This window comes from Pelobates fuscus, chromosome 11 (genome assembly GCF_036172605.1).
Source record: "Pelobates fuscus isolate aPelFus1 chromosome 11, aPelFus1.pri, whole genome shotgun sequence".
Taxonomy (NCBI): Eukaryota; Metazoa; Chordata; class Amphibia; order Anura; family Pelobatidae; genus Pelobates; species Pelobates fuscus.
This window is the reverse complement of record NC_086327.1, coordinates 81,953,438-81,974,680: the sequence shown is the minus strand read 5'-3', so window position 1 is coordinate 81,974,680 and position 21,243 is coordinate 81,953,438. Positions and strand designations below refer to the sequence as shown.

The window sequence follows — 21,243 nt, the reverse complement described above, 5'->3', positions numbered from 1 at the left end:
AGCTTTTTCCAATTTGGTTATATTGGCCTAAATTCGCATTGAATTCCCAGCAATCCACACTTCAGGGAACGATCCTGCTAATAATTAGAGTGTAGCCAATAGTATGGTATTTTCATTGACCAAATATTCTATATCAGCTGCTAGTTATTCCAAGTTGCATCCAAAATACTTGTAAACCCCTTCCTGATTTCATTCAGGAATTGTGTTGTGAAAAGCTTTTTTTTTTTCATTTTCGTAGTCCTGGTATTTGATATAATTTATCATAAAATACCTACAGTGAGAGCTATATTTTGGCAAATATATAATTAGGCAGCACAAATAAAATATTATTTATATTACTTTAGTGTGTCATTTATTTTATAGTTATGGAATTCTGGTGCTACACAGTTAGATGTTTTTTGTCTATATATATCCTGAAAAGGGTAGCTTAGATAGGAGGCACCTGCAATTCACTATGTGGTCCAGGGGTCTCATATTAGTCACCAGATACCATTTCCAGCCCCAAAATACATGAATGTGATCCAGGGTCATCCATTCTGGAACAAAGAGGTATGTGCGAGCCATGCATATCTAGATGGACTGGTCAGCACCAGGTCTGTGATCAAACTCTTCTTTGCTGTGGTTTAGGAGGTTGGCCAGCTAGTGAGCAGTGTTTGTATGTATTGTGTGCTCCCAGCATCATTAGTAAAGGTCTAGCATTCAGCAGGTAACCAGAACTTCATTAACAAGGCCCATTGGTGCACACAGTGCATGGTTCAGCCACGATACAGGTGCTGAGGAGGGGCATTATAAATTGCGTGTGTGTTTGGGTGTGTGTCTGCGAGTATTAATGTTTATGTATGGGCACATATCTGGCAGTATGGATCTGCAGACCCCAAGGAAGATTACGACTTGGCAAAGACCCCCAGGTAAACTGACTTGTATACCCCTGCTATAGATTGTTAGGGGGCACTGGGAAGTTTGTAGGACTGTTGAGTAAATACTCTTAAACATAAATCCTGCTACAGGCATATATAAACGTGTCTATGTGGTTATTAGCAATCACAGAGGAACACTCGATTTATGGAATTCCAGTAGCTGTGTAGTGAAACTTTTTCTAAATAAAAACTAAGCGAAAATAATATCAGAGTTCTGGATATATTTATAAACCACCTAATCTTTTAGGTTTACCGTTTTAGTGGCCTATGATGTTGCCAGAGCAGTTCATCCAACATCTTTATATATATATATATAATTAGCAGGCAGAGACAGAAATGAGGAAAATGTTAAAATAACCTGGTCATATCTGTTTCCCTCTTTCCATTTCATACATAATTTATTTGCCACTTTTCAAAATAAGGTGCCATACAGTCAACAAGGCTACATACCTGAGCCACTAACTGCTACTGCTGTGGTAACAAGGTCTGTGTGTTTAAAAAAAGTGAATTAAACAATATCCATCAGTACAAACACAAATTAAACAAAGGAGAAATAAAATGTACAAATGATCTTATGTATGTTTACCCAAGACATCTCTCTTTTACATTTAGGAGTTAAGTAATCAAAGTCCAAAAGCCTCTGGTCTGCATTACCAAAGTTAATCCAATTCAAACAAGGGGCATTTAGACTGTTTGAAATTCCGATGTTGAAAATTCAGCATCAGATTGTTAAAATCCATTTGCCCCCTGGGGAGCATTAGAAGCCTGTGGGGAAATAGTTAAAAAAAAAATACATGAGCAAAAAAAGAGCCAAACAGACATTAAGGTCTGAATGGTTACACGGGTAAGGCTAAAAACTATTAATTATCTTTATTAGAGGGCAGATAAAGCGCTCTAAGGAGAAAAAAAACACTCTTAAATATATGAAAAGTTTTCTAAGGGAACACATACCTAAACATACATAAGCAAATGTAAGACAAATAACTCCAAAAAATTGTATACATAGTATAATGTCCAAATAGTTGCCTGTACATACAAGATGAAGTCACATTAGATAGCCAGTTAAATAGAGTGCCGTACTAGATTTAAACCAAATTACAGAATGTAACCCTATGACTACCTCAGCACACACTAGGATGGGGTGTGCCTACATATAACCAAATTACAGAACGTAACCCCATGACAATCTTAGCACACACTAAGTAGGAATGTAACTACACATAACCAGAGGTAGAGCATAACAGGGGAACAGGGCTCAACAGAAGAAAAATATAAACGGTGATACCAAACAGTGCTAATCATGTGAGTGTAAGTAAAGTGTTAAATTACAATGAAAAAGACGTAGTCTGATGAGTGTCTAAGTGTGAACACACAACTTCATCAGGGGTGCAGAACCTTTGAAGCTCCTACTAGCTAGCTGCTACCAAAAAAAGTGGGGGGAAAATGAAAAGATAAAAATCACCTTTATACATGTGTTTAATACATGTTCTGCAAACGACTCGATCTTTCTTGGTTTACCGTTCTAGCAATCTATGATGTCAACAGTGCAGCACTATCAATCGATTCATCTATCATCTTCATACAAATTATGAAAATGTGGAAATAGCCTGTTTATATTTGTTTCCCTCTTTCCATTTCATACATAATTTATTTGCCACTCTACAAAATAAGGTGCCATGCAGTCAGTTATGGAACACACCTGAGACACTATCTGGTACTGCTGTAGTAACAAGGTCTGTGTGTTTAAAAAAATAAAATAAAGTAATATTATTATTAGTATTAAACAATATCCAACATGGAAAACATAAAACAAACAAAGAATGAATGAAAGAAAGAAAGAAAGAAAGATAAAAGACAAGGACAAAAAAATCATAGAAATGGTTTAACTAAGACATCACTCTTTTACATTTAGGGGTTTTGACTAAAGTCTAATCCCAAAAATAATCAATCCAGCATCCAGGGGCATTTAGACTGGTTGGAATTTAGATTTTGAAAATTCAGGATCAGATTGTTAAAGCCAGTTTGCCGCCTGGCAGCACTAGAAGTATTTGGGCAAATAGTTGACTGTACAAGGTATAAGTGGGTATACTTTGGCCAGCTCTTGCTAGCTAGCTGCCACTTAAAATGTGGGAAAAAACACGAAAACATAAAAGCCTATCATCTTTATAAATATGTTTAGGACTTGTTCTTCAAACCATTCGACTTTCTAGGTTTACTGTTATAGTGGTCTATGAGGTATTCAGAACATGCATCTATCTATCTATCTATCTATCTATCTATCTATCTATCTTTATGTATACATTGATCAACCACAACATTAAAACCAGTGACAGGTGAAGTGAGTAATATTGATTATGTTGCTACAATGGCACCTGTCCAGGGGGGGGATATATTAGGCAGCAAGTGAACAGTCTGTTCTTGAATCACATGTGTTGGAAGCAGGAAAAATGGACAAACGAAAAAATATGAGTGACAAGGGCCAAATAGTGATGGCTGAAGGACAGGGTCAGCACATCTCCAAAACTTCAAGTATTGTGGGGTGTTCCTGGTATGTAGTGGTTAGTATCTACTAAAAGTGGTGCAAGGAAGGACAACCGGTGAACCGGTATCAGGGTCATGGGCGTTCAAGGCTCACTGATGCCTGTGGGGAGGGAAGACTAGAATGTCTGGTCTGATCACACGGAAAAACTACTGTAACTCAAATTGCTGAAAAACGTAATGCTGACCATGAAAAGTGTCAGGACACACAGTGCATCACAGTTTGTTGCATGTGAGGCTGCGTAGCCTCACATGCAATGATGACTCTGTCACTTCTGTCCACTGTCAAAAGTGCCTTCAATGGGGAAGTGAGCATCAGAACTGGACCTTGGAGCAATGGAAGAAGGTTGCCTGGTCTGATGAATCACATTTTCTTTTAGATCTGGTGGATGACCGTGTGCAAGAGATGGCAAGAGGATGCACTATGGGAAGAAGGCAGGCTGATGGAGGCAGTGTCATGCTCTGGGCAATGTTCTGCTTGGAAACCTTGGGTTGTGACATTCATGTGAATGTTACTTTGACACGTACCACCTACCTAGAGATTGTTGCAGACCACGTACATCACTTCATAGCACTGATGTTCCTTGATGGCAGGAATGTACCTTACCACACTGCAATAAATGTTAAGGAATGGTTTGAGGAACATCAAGACTAAGAGTTCATGTAGCAGACTCCTTCCCCTTTTGTTTGGTTGTCCGAACCCCCTTGTTCATCTCCCAAATGGATGGTGTGTGGTCCCCCTTTTTATACCTCCCTGAACACCAACCACCCCTGGCTGTTAACCGCAATTAAGTAATTAACTTGACTGCTTTTCCTGGGTGGCCGTCCTTCATATAACCGAATGCACATGCTCCAGTGAATGGCAGTCAATTTGTATCCCGAACACAGGTAAGCGGTACATGGTCGTCGAACACCTGGAACTATTTTCGGCCACACAAGTCCACAAACCTGGGCAAAGATTGTACCGCTGGCCATCCCACTTCCTGACCAGCTAGATGAACGACGTTCGGGAGATAAAAACTACTGACTGGGGGGAGCATTCGCTCCCTAAAAGCCAGGGGGAGTGTTCGTCAATGTTTGCACAGGAACCCCTGAAGTAGACCGTCTGTTTCCCTCAATTCAGGGCCGTCTTTAATATCGATTGGATCCTGGGCAAGCATTTACTCCTGAATCCTGCCCCCCATTCACATAGATACACACAGGGATACACATATAGCCAGATAAACACACACAGCCAGATATACACACTGACAGAAACACAGCCAGATACAAACATAGCTAGATACACAGCCAGATACACACACAAAGCCAGATACACACTGACACATACACACCACAGCCAGATACATACACAGCCAGTTACACACACACACATAGCCAGATACACACACTGACATACTCACAGCCATACACACACACACACACACACACAGTCAGGTACACACACACACAGAGCCAGACACACACACATATAGCCACATGCACTGACTCAGACCCAGGTACACACACACATATCAAATTACATCCTATTTTAGCCACCCTCCTGTCTCCTTACCTTTTGGGTACAGAAGTATGGCTTCCCTGAGGACCAGTCGGAGCTGGATGGCCAAAGCTGATGGCAATCTGACTACCTTAGTCCCTCTCCTCATCTTCTGTATGCCTCCTCCACCTCCCCAGCGGCACTCTGTTACTTGGGAGGAAGTGATCTCACCTCACTTCCTCCCAGCAGGCAACATGGAAAGGTCCCGGTCCGGAGCATTGTTAAAGGGCTGGGAACCCCTTATTACATCAGGTGCCGCAGCCCACAGGGTTTGGATGCCGGCAGGGGGCAAACGGGGCAGCAATGTTGGGCCCCCCGTTTGTCCCCCTTTAAAGACGGCCCTGCCTCAATTCCCTGGAACTGTTTTGGGCTATCACCTCGTGGTCGGCAAGTCAGAACTTTACCCGAATGGCGATTCCGTTCTACCGAACAGATCTGAGCGATATTTGAACAGCTCGGACGCTCAGATCTGGGCTATTCGGATATTAGACTTGTGGGGTTTCTGTAAAATATGACTATGTTTTTGGGGTGTTTTATGTATGTTTCATGTATTTCCCTGTATCTGAATGATAATGGAGTTACTCAGTTTACTTAATTATCTCACAGACACAGGGAGACCTGGGAGGGGTTTGTGTATATTTTGAGTGAGAGCCCATGCTGGGGTTCTGTGCATAAAAGGCTGAGTTTGTGCTGAATAAATCAGTTGTACTCCCAGAACTTTGTGTGGTTCCAAAGTTCCTGTCTTCACGGATCCAGCGGAGGTATGGTCCTTGTCAGGACTAGCACTTTGCTACAGTTCAAGGTGTTGCCTAAATTCGATTGAGCATCTCTGTGATGTGCTGGAGCAACTAATCTGATCCACCCTGAAACTTGCAGGACTTAAAGGATCTGCTGCTAATGTCTTTGTGCCAGATACTACGGCACACCTTTAGAGGTTTTGTGGAGTCCATGCCTTGCTCTATCAAAACTGTTTTGGCAACACTATTAGGACCTACATGATATTAGACAGGTGGTTTTAATGTTGTGGCTGATCAGTGTATGTTTAAAAGAACAACAGAAAAAGAAATGCAGAAAACGTGGAAATAGGCTGCTCATATCTGTTTTCCTCTTTCCATTTCATACATAACTTATTTGACACTTTTTCAAAATAAGGTGCCATGTAGTCAATAAGGGAACACACCTGAGCCGCTATCTGGTACTGCTGTGGTAACAAGGTCTGTGTGTTTTAAAAAAAATAAAAAAATTAAAATGATTAGTACTAGTGTCAAACAATATCCAACATTGAAAACATGAAAACATAATATAAACAAAGAATAAATAAATGTAAAAAACAAGACAAGAAAAAAAAAAATTATACAAATGATCTTATGTATATTCAACCAAGACACCTCTAGTCCAAAAGACCCCGATTGGTATTACTAAAAATAAAACAGCTCAGTCCAGTGGGCATTCAGACTGGTTTAAATTCAGGATCAGATTGTTAAAATCAGTTTGCTCACTGGCACCAATAAAAGTCTGTGGGCATATATCTTAAAAATCGTTGACTGTACAAAGGTTAAGTAGGTACAGGCTAGCCAGCTCTCTCTAACCAACTGACACCAAAAAATGTGGGAAAAAAACAACAAAAAGATAAAAGCCTATGGGGGTCACATCTGTCTTTAATCCCCACTTGGTATGGTAATCCCCACTTGGTATGGTATGGGGTATTATTAAAATTGGAATATGGCGAACCTCTCCCCAAACCTACTTTAATCCCTTAATAAGGGGGAGTAGTTGGGCTATGGTTAACTAAGGCAATGATTTAATAAGCTTTCCAAATGATTCAATACTATTAGAAAAACGTTCCAAATTAGTAATCTACTGACGTTTCTATAAATTTTAATAGTGTCTTCTGTAGCTAAATTATTTGCAAAGTTTTTCAATTATTTGGAAAGCTTATTAAATTGAGGCCCAAGTCACTACAGGCCTCATTCCATCTTGGAGTGTCGGAGAATGCTACTGGTCCCCCCATGTCCCTATATTTGGCATCAGATGGAAGCACATTGACTAGACTGGTGGAGGGGTGGGGTGACAGGGTGGACAAGCCTTTGCATTAGCAGTAGGTGGGGGCTTTCCTAGTGTGGTGAACATGTCAGTTGTCCAACCCTCCATGGCTGGGCAATTGGTTTATCCATCTCCTATTATTACTTAGCCTCCAACTGCTGCTCAAGATGCAAGGAGGGTAAATGATGGCAAACTATTAAATATGTGAGCTTTGAAGCTGCTGTTTAGTGGATGAGTGAGTGCGCTGGATTTTGTGTATTGGGTAAATGATGGCATGTCTACTCTCCGGACTATTTAATGTGCCCCCACCCAATATGAGGGCGGGGCAGGACAGGATATCTCAGAGTATTTTTTCAAGCCCCATCCTACTGCTTATGGGATGGGGTAGTGACACACTGTGATTTATAAAAAACATTCTTTATATTTCTAACATGTTCATATATCCCAGTTTTCAGGGGTCTAGACGTTTTCCCTATGTGCTGCAATCCACATGTACGTTGTAGCAAATATATAACATTACTAGAGTCGCATGTAATAAAAGTAGTGATGTTAAACCTTTTTTTAGTTATGTTAGATACAAAATTATCTTTCTTTTTAGTGCTTACATTAGTATTTTTGCAGGCGTAGCAATTACCACAATGATGGAATCCCTTCACTGTTTTCGTCCAATTAGTTAGAAAATTGCTGCTCTCTTTTTGTTTTTCTACATAGTTGGACGTTAGAATCTGTTTAAAAATTTTTGCCCCTCTAAAAATGAACTTAGGGTTATCACCAATAAAATGATGGATATCATGAACTTGCTTTAAAATATTCAAATTTTTGTTTATTTTTATTGGTGATAACCCTAAGTTCATTTTTAGAGGGGCAAAAATGTTTAAACAGATTCTAACGTCCAACTATGTAGAAAAACAAAAAGAGAGCAGCAATTTTCTAACCAATTGGACGAAAACAGTGAAGGGATTCCATCATTGTGGTAATTGCTATGCCTGCAAAAATACTAATGTAAGCACTAAAAAGAAAGATGATTTTGTATCTAACATAACTAAAAAAAAAAAAAAAAAAAAAAAGGTTTAACATCACTACTTTTATTACATGCGACTCTAGTAATGTTATATATTTGCTACAATGTACATGTGGATTGCAGCACATAGGGAAAACGTCTAGACCCCTGAAAACTGGGATATATGAACATGTTAGAAATATAAAGAATGGTTTTATAAATCACAGTGTGTCTAATACCTTTTTAGTTAAACACAATTCTAACCCTAGAGAATTAGAATTTACAGCAATTCAACAAGCCCAAACCCATTGGAGAGGGGGGAATACAGCATTTAATCTGAGTAAAAAAGAATCTAGTTGGAATTTTGAGTTGCAAACATTATGTCCCAAAGGGATGAACATTGATTTTGAGATAGGGGAATTTTATAATATGTCTTCTATTAGATTAAAAATTATATATTGTGTTTTAACCTAATATCATGTTTTTTATATGTATAATCAAATGAATACATCTGTTATTTTTTTTTAATATATATATATATATCTTTTATTGATGAATATGGTATTTTAATACATGAATCTTTTTAGTCCAGATTAAAATTATATTTTTTTTATTTTTTACTGTACTATTTCTTACTGCCCTTATGTTTTCCCTTTTCCAATATAGCTCCTACATGGACTTAATACTATTATGGAGTTGCTCAGACTTGTCCCTCCTTCCCTGATGAATCACCAACAAGAAAGAACACGCCCCTGTTCGCCCGCCGTAAATGGCGCCGTAATGACGAAACCGGAAATGAAAATTTTTGGCAATGACAAAAAAACGTAAATGACGTATCGGAATTAGCCAGTACGCACCGCCATGTTGAGGAGGGCATGATTAATCCACAGTAATGAAGGATGACAACAGACATATTGGAGGAGGCGGAAACAAGCCGCAAACACTCCATATAAGGAAAAGAAGGAGGGATTATTGTTACACACCTGTAATTGTTTGTTGAATTGTTTGCCATATATAAATGCCCACTGATGCAGGTGTAACTACACATGCACCTGAGGAAGACCTATTGCATTGGGTCGAAACGCGTTGTGCTATTCAGTATTTTATTATCTTTTTATTTTGAATAAAAGTATGTTACTATATTTTATCTGGCTACCTGGTTCCTGATTTACTCTACAGAGGACTGCAAACACCTCCTGAGGGGACCGAGGACAGATATCTGCACATCTGATTGATGTATCCTGCCTTCATAGTTTAGAGCAAACTCAGAAATGCTCTAAAGATTGGGAGTTTTTCTAAGTCTCTCACTTTCATTACTTAGTGTCAAAACGTATTACCCTATGTTGGTTTTCTGTATTTACAGAGCCTAGAGATTATCTACAAAATTCGGGCGTTATACAAAAATTGCGCAATCACCTTTCCTTCCATTTTTGCTATTTGTATATGTAAGTGTAACAAAGTGACTGTACACTTAGGTGTTTTTGCTGCATGCTACATCAATAATATTTCTGTTAATTAGCGCCACCCTTTTCCTTTTTTCTTTTGTGTACACCTACAGAAAAGACTATAAGGACAATGACTGTCTGAGACTGCAAAGCCTGCGTCAGTGATTGGTGGTTCCCTTAATCAGTACTTCCAGTACACTGATTAGGGAAATATCTCCCGGCTCACACCTTGGGAGGAACACAAATGTAATGTCAGAGGTCGATTTATTCAGAAATACCTTTTAAGAAAATTCTCGAAATTGATGGCAACATTGGCGGTGAAAAAAAGTTGAACAATCTCACATGTCTACTCTTGCTGATGCAACCTACAGGAAACTCTTATTCATACATGGGAATCTACATAATCTTCTCTCTCAAAAGTACCTGCTCTCCACAAATCTATTTGCTTTTTCTACAAGCACTGTAATAAATGTGGCAGATTACTAGCCAGAATGCCCCAGAAGAAGCGAACACAAGGTCATATTCACAAAATTAACAATCCAATAACCCAGATTACATTGCAAAGGAATTTCATTCCTATTACTCATTGCTTTAATTTAATATACAAAGCTACCTCAGTCCTAGCACCAGCAGCTCAAACCTGAGATAGTTCACTTTCTATCTATGATAATGTCACTAGACGTTATTCCAGGAGTTCCTAGACTTTCTGCTTACCATGGAAGAATTGCAAGACGCAATCAAGTTTATACAGGTTAATAAGGCATCCTGATGGTTTCCTGTTGTGCTATTACAAAAGTTTTGGTTAGATTCTCTTGCAGCACATGCTACAGGGTTTTAGCTCCATCATTGAGGGTGTGCCTCACCAAGGAGGTTCTCTGACTGCTCTTATCACTATAGTTCCCAAGGACTGTAAGGACACGAAGCAATGATCTTGTTATCATCCCATTTACCTTTTAAATTTGGGAAAAAACTAAAAACTTTTCGAAACCGATCGCCCTGAGATTGCATCAGCTGGTCCTCTCCCTAGACCTTTCGGACCAAGTTGGCTTTTTCCCTAGCAGAAAGGCAAAGGACAACACAACTAGAGCTTTTGATATTGTGCACTCAGCCTGTAAACAGGGTAGATCATTCCTCCTCCACGCTACCAACGCTGCAAAGGAGTTTGACCTAGTGGACCAGGGATACATTAACAGCACTTAGGTTTTGGCACTCAGATGGTCAAATTGGTCCCTTATACACGACTCTAAATGACAGTTTCTAAATTATTGGTGTTTAGCCGATGTAGGTATGGATAGTCAAAAGAACCTGTTCAGATTCCTATCTGTTCATTCTTTTGCTGGAGTCATTTTGTTGAATTAATTTGGCAAAATGGTGGTATCCAAGGGCTTGAATGTGGCCTGAATGAGCACAATGGCCGCATATGAGGACAACTTATTGTTGTTGTTTCATTGTAGAGCAACAAATGCAGTCCCTTCCTAACATTCTGCATGAATTTTGTTAATTTGGCTCCCTATTCAGTCTTAAATTGAACGTGGATAAGTCAGATATTCTTAATAGTTGTTCCCCAAGGGGGAGGGTGCGAGACTATTTTGTGTACATGGACTTTTTTTTGGTGGTGCTTGCGGACAATAAAATATATTTGGCATTTGGATGCCAAATAATGTTTCACAGGCTAAACAGCAAATTTTCCTAATCTTCTGGGAAGATTGCCTGATCTACAGAACTGGAGATCATTGTACATCTCCTGGTTTGGAAGAGTCAACACAATCAAAATTAAAGTACAGCCCAAGGTTTTATATTTATTTCAAACTTTTCTGGTTAAAATACCTTGACCTTTCTTTTCATTTTACATTAGTATGGCAAAATCGCTGTCCCAGATTGAAAAATATTATCTAAATCTACCCAAGGATTTGGCTCAGGTATGTCATGCACTTATTATTTCTTGTTTCAGGCTGGCATAGGGTTTGTATCAAGCTACATTCTACAGGGTAAATTTTTTTTATTTTGCTTCACTCATTATTGCCTACTGGGGGTGTATGACTGGTCTTCCCTGGATCCCTTCCTTCTCCTCCTTCCTCCAATCACCACACTTTCTTTTCCTTGTTTCCTAATTTCTGTTTTTCTTATTTGTCCTTCCCGAAATATGCCTACTTTTTACCTAAGGAGGTCTCCCCAATGTTGTTGTGTAAGGGGTGGGGGTCTCCTAAACTTGTTATGGTTATTATTAGTTTATCGGCCAAACACTGAGGCATACCCTTTGTCCCGTCTTTTGAGGGTATGTTCTTTGAATTGGTGGTTCTTCCACGCTTTTACCTCAAGTATGTTCTGTGTCTTGGGGGTTTATTTTCTCATGACTATTTCTTTATTCTCTGTGGAGATTCTTTAATAGATAAAGATTATCAAAAAGATTATCTTCATCTTGGGGTGTCACCAGAGGCGTTGCTGGTGTTGGCAAAAAGACTAGAGGCTTCAGCCCAAGCATGCATTTCATGGCTCATTTCCCTCTATATTTGTCTGCTAATCAAAACTCTGACTTTTTCTATGTTAAATCATAATTATATATTTTTGTTATTATATAATTGAGAGAATCGGTAGAAAGGGTTAGTCATACAATGCCCCTGGCCGTACCTTAAAAGTGATGAGTTCTATTTAAGCAGGAATTACAACTATAAAACTATGAATGAGAGGCCCAAGAAAAGTCTACGTACTCGGTCCAGGGTTTTCAGAGAGTCAAACAAGAAGAATACTTGGAAATAACCATGATGTGAAACATGACAAAGACAGTTGTTGCCAACATATGCTAAGAATTCATACCATTATTACCATGTACATACCTGTGACAGGTATTACTGTGGATACAGTCATTTCAGCACCTGGGTATGAAAAAAACAAAAAAAACTGAATAGTCATTTACTCCAAACAAACTCAATTTATTTAATTTTCTATCCATTTATATCTCTATACATACACACGCCCTCCCTCTCCCTCTCTTTTCTGAATATTCACTGAAAACAACAGTCTATATATTGATTTTCTGCTCTGTGTGATACTTGTGTGAACTGAAAACATTAAAAATGTAAAAATCTTTATTTTAAGATGAACAGTCCAGCATCCTACAAAAATATTTGTTGTGTTATTTTACTTAGTACATAGCAGGGAGCATACAAACAGCGATGGTCCAACTCGCACAGGAACTTTTTTCAAAAAGCTTAAAAAAGGCTCTTGTGTCAGCCGAAATGTTGTTTGTATGCTTCCTGATATGCACTAAAAAAAACAGTGTTGGACCATTCTTTTTGTTTGGTATTTATTACTGGTATGACAGTGCTGGCGGTCGATGTAGCACTCCTCTGATCCATTCTTTTTTTGAATATGGATTATTTTAAGTAGAAATTGGTTTCATGTTAAAAAATATTTGAAGAAAAAAAAAAAAGTAGTTTGTAAATAAATTCAACCTCTCTATGCCGAAAGCTTCACGTCTACACAGAGGGAAGAAATACCCTTACGGTAATACTATTATCGTCAATTGACATCTACATGTGACCAATGAAAGTGACAAGCGATTTACTTTGGAATAAAGTCGCTTTCTGGATAATGATTATTGGTTAGGCTGCAGATTTTAATGAAAGTTGAGTCAATTAAAACTAAACATCATTCTACAGCAATTAGAGATCGAATAGTCACAACGAGAAGATGAAAAATTGAATTTGGCAACAATTCAAACAAAACACTGCCCATGGTCAAGATGCGCTCTCCACACAGTGACGTGTGGTGGTGGCATCATCATGCTGTGATATCAGAATGCTTTACATCAGTAGAGGCTGGGAGTCTTGTAAGAATTAAAGAATTGATGGAGCAATACTGCAAGAGGACCATTTTCATTCTGCTAAAAAGCTGAAGCTTGGGAGAAATTTCACCTTTCAGCAAGACCATTATCCCAAGCACAACGGAAAAGCAACTTTGCAATAACTCAATAACAAATATGTGAATATCTTACAGTGGCAACGTCCTGATCTCAGTCCTATTGAGAATCAGTGAAATTGGGTAAAGAATGCAGTTGACAAGCACTACCCAACCAACCTTAACCACCTGGAGCAAATTAGGCAAGAATGGAGCGAAATTACTCAGAGCAGACACCAGACAATGTGAAGAGCTGGTACATATTAACCTCAATAGACTAACAGGGTTATTTACTAAAGTGAGGATTGTTAGGAATTCAAAGTGAATTTTACATTTAGGCTGAAATAGCTGCACTGGTAAAATTCTTCTAGTCAGCTGTGCTTCTGGTTCGGCTACTTTGTCCTTAAAGGCATAATAACAACTTTAGCTTAATGAAGCAGTTTTGATATATAGATCATGCCCCGGCAGTCTCACTGCTCAATTCTCTGCCATTTAGGAGTTGAATCACTGTTGTTTGTGTTTATGTAGCCTTAGCCACACCTCCCCTGGCTGTGACGGACACAGTCTGCATGAAATAAATTGTTTCATTTTTCAATAATTCTATCTTTTTTTGCCAAACTATTTTTAAGTAGCTTGACAAAGAACAGGAATCAATAGCCTACATCTTGTTTGGCCGCTCTGATAATGCAAAAACGACACCGATCAGCCACAACATTTGTGGTTTGAGGAACACAACAAAAAGTCCAAGGTCCTACCACTCTCAGGCCTCACATCACACTCAAACTCATTTAACATCCTGCAGAAAATCCTGCCACTCTCAGGTACGGACTGAATCTTGGAAGATACTCCACCTCATTTATTCTTACATTGCTACCATATTATCATGTTGCTATAGAATTGTTACCATTTATACCTGTAGTTTGCCACTGTAATTTTCTGTGCATGCAGTTTGGATTATTGTCATTTAATGTTTCTGACCAATATTTCATGCACACATTTTTTTGGGTGATAGAATTTGGTTGCTAAACTTTTCAACACATTGCTACTCTACCCCTCCCCTCCTCTCCCCCAATGCTCGCCGTGGCTGTAAATACCTTCATATAACTGTTCTATCTCTATCTCTGTTCTTCAGGCCTCACTTCAAACTCAGTAAAGCTCTGCATTTCTTCTCACCACTTCCCACCAACCCTCCCCTCCTCCCCCCACCCAGGTTCCCCCTAATTATATAGCCTGCTCCTCCAGCTGTTTGAGATTCTCACTCAATTACCTCTTCATTCCTTTTATATTTTACCAATAGCTGCTTCTCTCTGTTAACTCTTTTAGCCATCACCTCCAAATTTCCCCTGCTACCTCTTGTCTCAAATCCCCATTGTATCCTTTAGATTGTAAGCTCACGGGCCATCTATCAATGCACTTTGTATAAAAGAGCTCCAATGGCTAGCTATCAGTTTACGTTCAGGGCTCTCTCTACCTCTTGTATTTGCTGCTAATGTCTTGGTGCCAGATATCACAGGACACGTTTAGAGGTCTTGTGGAGTCCATGACCCGATGTATCACAGCTGTTTTTGCAGGACAAAAGGTACCTACACAATTTTAGTCAGATGATTTGAATGTTGTGGTTGCTCAGTGTATGCTTCCTTGTTATCAAAAGTGATACCTTCCACCCTAGACTCCAATCTTCAGTATCACCCACCTGCCACTAAGCACAAACCTCCATGCCTCGTCATGGCTCATTAGCAAAACTATTATAGGGCAGCTCAGCCGATTGTCCTTTCCCGTGTGACAGATAAGCTTGCGGCTAACACTAGGGGGTACACGTACACATGTAAATCCCGTGATGATTTCTAGTTTGCCTATCATATTCAGGCCACTTATCCTACCTAAGATCGTCAACATAGTTGACAACAAGACCAGTGCCTAGGATATGTAAATACTTTACTATGATTTCACTCACCAGCACTCCTATGCAATGTACAGTTGACCCAATGTCTCTCATACTATAAACAAAAAAAGTGCTGTATTTCTGACTTTGTTGATAATCCTGCTAATAATCTCATTGTATTCTGCTTTTCTTACTAAATGTTGTTACAAGCTTGTTAACTTAACTGAGCACTACAAAAATAAAGAATAATAAAACAAAAGTGATACTTTCCATTCAGCACAGCAATGATAAGCGGACAGTGTTGGGGACAAGCTAGCCCAGCTTTCTTTGCCTATCACTCTCATGCAAGGCTGGACAGTGCTTTGTCACGTTATGCCTGCGAATCTCCATACTATATAAGGACTGCCATTTTCAACTTTCGGGGTTATTCTGGCTATTGAGGGAATCCAGACGCACCCTTCATCTTTCCAGCCTTGTGTTTAAAAGCTTTTCTAGGAAGCTCCCATCCCAGTTGAGCAGGATGTTCTCCTGACTGTTTCTACCTCCTATAACCTCCGATCCTGTACCAGCACTTTATCAAGAGAAAAAGAAAGCTGCTCGATCCTCATTTTCCTATAGAGCAATTATGGAATAACCTCACAGACACTTTCACATTTTCCTCAAGTCTAAAATATTTTAAGAGGTCCCTCTTAACATATCTCATAACAGAATGCACATATGTGTTATGTATTAATATTATTTTAATATTATTTTGTATTTTGAATATTATATTGCATAGAAAAGGGTGGAAGGAAACCGCGCCCCAAATAGTAAAGTATAAAAATTATAAATGTACACAAATTGTATTCAAAGTAGTATATACAGTAGACCTCAAAAACAAAAGGAACAAAAAGAAATAATCGTGAAATATGGTATGTCCAGTGGGTGAGTGTTAAGGTAATCTGATATAATAACCCTTACATTTACTAGAGCTATCTAATATTAGATTGTACCCTGCTGTAACGATGCAGTGTTAGTGGACCTATTAGAAAACAAGAGAAATCTCAATGTATCCTTCCTGGTAAAATATTTTATAATTAATACATAATTATTTGTTAATTTAAATAAATGAGGAATGTGGAGAATCGGAAAATGAATAGCAAAAATTTTTAAGCCAAAACAGTCAAGCTGTGGGAATAATGGCATTGGAATATTTTTCCTATTTGGCTATTTTAGGTTAGAATTTACAATTTCCATTTTACTGAATAATCCTTCTGTCTGTAATGTTTATGGCACACAGCAACAAGTGGGGTTGTGACTCAGTTGAAGACATATATAAAAATATATATTTACAAAATAAACATAATATAGGTTTAAAAACTGTTTAATGTGTAACATACTTTGCTCCAGTTGGATCTCTTCTTCACTGCTGCCATACAAGTTAGTAGCCACACAACTAATGCTTGTGTTGATAAGGTCTTGAGTTACTCTGAACGTCAATTCACTGGTTACTTCAAGTTCATCAATATTTCCATCCTGCAACATTACAGTGGCATGAGGACAGTACAAGGACACCATACAATAACACTATGACTGAAAAGATGCAAACAGAGAAGATACATTTAAGAGAGGGAGGACAGGATACTCAAGATTAAAGGCATATTAAACACAAACCATAGTCACCAAAACCACTGCAGCTTAATGTAGTGGTTCTGGGGCTTATAGCCTCCCCTAGCAGTATTATCAGTGTACACTCTGCATTTTATGAGAACAGGCACTGCTACCTATAGTGACAGTCACTCAGGCAGCCAATAGAGGGACTTCCTGGACTGGACCAGCAATCTTTGTAGGACCTACGTTCAATGTCTCTGCATGAATGCCACCCATAAATTAAATAAAATGAACCTCTATGACGAGATTCTAATTGGCTTAGCACAGTGATTTTTGGGAAGCATTGGATGGACTGAGATCATTAAGGCTGATCATCTGAGGTCAAGGAAATGGGGCGGCTGCAGGGCCGGACTGGCCCACCGGGATACCGGGAAATTTCCCGGTGGGCCGCGGCACCTGGGGGGCTGGAGATGGAGAGGGAGCCCTGCTCCCTATATTTTAATAAAATCGCGGCCGCATGTCGGTGCCGCCGGATGGCCGGTCCGGCGGCACACTCAGAGGTGATTACTCACCTTGCGGCCGGCGGCACCATCTCCTGTGCTGACAGCTGTCAGTATCAGTGAGTGTGCCGGGCTGCCGGCTAACCAGTCCGGCGGCACACTCACTGATACTGACAGCAGCATAGCTGTCAGCACAGGAGGACTGAGGGAGGGGGCGGAGCAAACTACCAAGCTCCCTCGCGGTTCCCATAATTCCCAGCTCAGCCACATCATAGAGTAATCACTACTCTATGATGTGGCTGAGCTGGGAATTATGGGAACCGCGAGGGAGCTTGGTAGTTAGCTCCGCCCCCTCCCTCAGTCCTCCTGTAAAAAGGTCGGCAGGCACACAGAAGGGGAAGGGAGGGAGACAAATAGAGGGGAAGGAGGGGGGGGCAAATAGAGGGGAAGGAGGGGGGCAAATAGAGGGGAAGGAGGGGGGCAAATAGAGGGAAAGGGGGGCAAATAGAGGGGAAGGAGGGGGGCAAATAGAGGGGAAGGAGGGGGGCAAATAGAGGGGAAGGAGGGGGGCAAATAGAGGGGAAGGAGGGAGGCAAATAGAGGGGAAAGGGGGGAGGCAAATAGAGGGGAAAGGGGGGAGGCAAATAGAGGGGAAAGGGGGGCTAATAGAGGGGAAAGGGGGGCTAATAGAGGGGAAAGGGGGGTAAATAGAGGGGAAGGGGGAAGACAAATAGAGGGGGAGGGGGGAGACAAATAGAGGGGGAGGGGGGACAAATAGAGGGGGAGGGGGGCAAATAGAGGGGAAGGGGGAGACAAATAGAGGGGAGGAGGGTCAAATAGAGGGGAAGGGGAGAGACAAATAGAGGGGAAGGGGGAAACAAATAGAGGGGAAGGGGGAGACAAATAGAGGGGTAATAGAAACACAGGGGAAGGGGGGACACAGAGACTGAGGGGTAATAGAAAGACATCTGTTAGGGGGGGGACAAAGAGGCAGAGGGGTAATAGAGAGACATAGGGCAAGGGGGGACACATAGACAGATTGGGTAATATAGAGACAGGGGATGGGGGGGGGGACAAAGAGAGGGGTAATAGAGAGACACCAGGGAAGGGGGGACAAAGAGAGGGGTAATAGAGAGACACAGGAGAAGGGGGGACACATAGACAGATGGGTTAATAGAGAGACACAGGGGATGGGGGTACAAAGAGACAGAGGGGTAAGAGAGAGACACAGGGAGGAGATGGGGAAGAGAGACACACAGAAGGTTTTTTGGGGGACAAAGAGACATACAGTAGGGAAGGGGAACAAAGTGACACAAGATTTGTGGGAGGCAACGCTGGGCTTGGGAAAAAGAGACAGAGAGTGGCTGGGAGAAGAGAAAGAGGCACACAGAGTCTGGAGTTAGAAAGAGACACACATATGAGATTTGGAAGGGGAGAAAGAGACAAAGTGGCTGGGGCTAAGAACAACACAAAAGGAGCTGGGGGAAAGAGAAATACAGAGGCTGGAGAACGGTAAAAAGAAACACCCAGGGACTGGGATGAAGTAAAAGATGGGTCGCTGTAAGAGGAAAAAAAGGAGACAATTGGAGACAAGATACATTAAACGAGGTAAAGATAATAGTCGTAAATGTATCTGATCCCGACAGTAATACACACACACACACACACATATATATATATATATATATATATATATATATATGCATGTATATTGATGTATGTATTAGTAACATATAATTATGCCTATAATATTTACACATATAGTAATATACATTTATATATGCATAATACACACAGAAATGTCATTAATATATATATTATTATATATTATATTTTGGACATTGTATATATATATATAAATAAATGTAATGAGCACGTATTGGCCCTGTCTTGTTGCTAGTTGCATACTCATGCACAATAACATATTCAAAGTGAAGAGCGCACCCATTGAACTTCAAAATTAACCAGATCACTTCATCTTTTTAGTTGTGCAACTGCAGACATTCAGCATTTCAGTACCATTACTAAAATGTCCTTAATAGGCCAAAGTAGTTGTACTGAAACATTGATTATATGCAAATGTACATCTACTTAAAATAAAGGCGCTCTATGGTTTATTTTGAAGCCCTATATGCGTTCCTTCGTTGGAGTAAGAGTTTTCAATTTCAAGTTATTTTTTCACCCTCTATATCAGCACACTATTCTGGCGCGACGCATTATTGGGCTGGTATAGAATTTTTTTCCAGGGCTGATTTTAGTTCCCAGTCCGGCCCTGGGCGGCTGCATGGAGATAGGTGCCCTGCGGGATATAAGGTAAGTAAAAAGGGGGAATTGAGCAGAAAACTATACTGTTAGGAATAAATGTTTGTATTCCTAATGCTACAGTGTTCCTTTAAGAATGTAAAAACAGGGGGTAAAATACATAAGGTAAAGTAGTGTAAAAAAGGAATTTAGGGAATTAATTCATTGGTGTGAACATCTAAGAATAGATAAGTGCAATATTTATCATTCTTAATTTTTCTATGTGGTTACCACTGAGCCATTGATTGACCAGGTGATGTCCGCTGCTGGATGACCAATCGCTCTGCATGTCACAGTCACCAGTTCGTTCTCGTTTACACTCAGGACCTTAGAGCTCACGGACACATCAGGTTTTCCTGTAAAAATATATTTCCAGTAACTTATAACAATTTATGAATACTAATTAGATCCGTCAACAAGAGAGCCTATACTTAAATACCTGCAACTACAATTTCCAAATTGTTGGTGACATTCAGCTCTGGTACATCAGGTAAGTGTACGAAACAGGTGTAATTTCCAGAGATGTCATAATCCACTTCATCCAGATTCAGTAAATCCCCATGAAAATAGTCCTTTCCATTCTGTAGAAGTCAAAATAAAAGAAGGAATGACGCAAGGATCCGGAAATAAGAGTAAATAATATTTGAATACCCCGCGAAAAAAGTAGACAACAAATTAGAGGTGAACAATATTTCTTAAACACCTCACCTTGAGTTTTGCTAAAATAAACATAAGAAAGTACAGATTGTGGTGTAAGAGGTATAACATAAGATGTCTCATATAGCTTGGGAAAGTAGTATAATTAAACTAATATGATCATCTAATATCATCATTGCTTTTTTTGAGAGAGATGCACAAGAACCAAAAAGCAAGGGGAAACCTAGAGAATGAGATTGTATAGGAGAGAATATTTAAAGTGAGAAGAACCATCAACTATCTCCAAGGTTTTTACTTCATGAATGAGGACTTACTTTCTGCCACACGATCTCTGCCTTACTTGACCCATTGACTTCACAGGAGACACTCAAATTATCTCCTAGATTTACCAGAAGGGGAGACTTTTCAGAAAATATGGGTGGATCCAAAACTAGTAAAAGGGAAATTCAAAAAGGATTGAAAAAAATAAATCAAAATTGTGTTGGGTAAATTATAGAAATTTTAGATAAAAAAAGAATAAAATAGAAAATTATGACTCGTAGTTTAAACATATGTTAGGACGTTAAAAGGGATGACTCACAATGTACATGGAGCTCTATCTCAGCACTTGCTTCATGATAACCATCACTATAATCTATTCCAGTACATACGTAGCCACCAGAGGCTCCACGCTGAACGTTCTCCAGGATCAGTGATGGCTGTTCTACCAATGAAGACCCATCAGTATCTTTCTAAATGAAACGGGAAAGAAAAAAATGGATGCGAAACAAGAAAATGGAAGAAAGACATAAACAAAAAGAAAAGGAAAACAACTCATGATACATGACAGACATGAAAAATGGTTGAGGTGAAGATGAGTAAAAGTGTAGGATAGTTGTTTTTTAATATCCCCATAAATACTTTTCTTAAAGGACCACATTATTAGTGAAACAA

General features: G+C 39.6%; 1 protein-coding gene across 2 annotated transcripts in view; it reads right to left on the bottom strand.

Annotated features, from left to right (window-relative positions):
* MCAM (melanoma cell adhesion molecule) overlaps positions 1-21,243 on the bottom strand; it is a 117,209-nt gene that overhangs the window by 15,871 nt on the left and 80,095 nt on the right. The window contains exons 8-16 of one of the 2 annotated variants that reach the window (XM_063436715.1): positions 20,891-21,041; positions 20,625-20,740; positions 20,093-20,234; positions 19,885-20,009; positions 16,642-16,777; positions 12,318-12,356; positions 6,176-6,211; positions 2,617-2,652; positions 1,368-1,403 (exon numbers count right to left, since the gene is read on the bottom strand). In XM_063436715.1, the coding sequence (XP_063292785.1) occupies positions 1,368-1,403; positions 2,617-2,652; positions 6,176-6,211; positions 12,318-12,356; positions 16,642-16,777; positions 19,885-20,009; positions 20,093-20,234; positions 20,625-20,740; positions 20,891-21,041 (817 nt within the window). The remainder of the gene's footprint in view (positions 1-1,367; positions 1,404-2,616; positions 2,653-6,175; positions 6,212-12,317; positions 12,357-16,641; positions 16,778-19,884; positions 20,010-20,092; positions 20,235-20,624; positions 20,741-20,890; positions 21,042-21,243) is intronic. The other variant, XM_063436716.1, reaches the window with a different exon arrangement.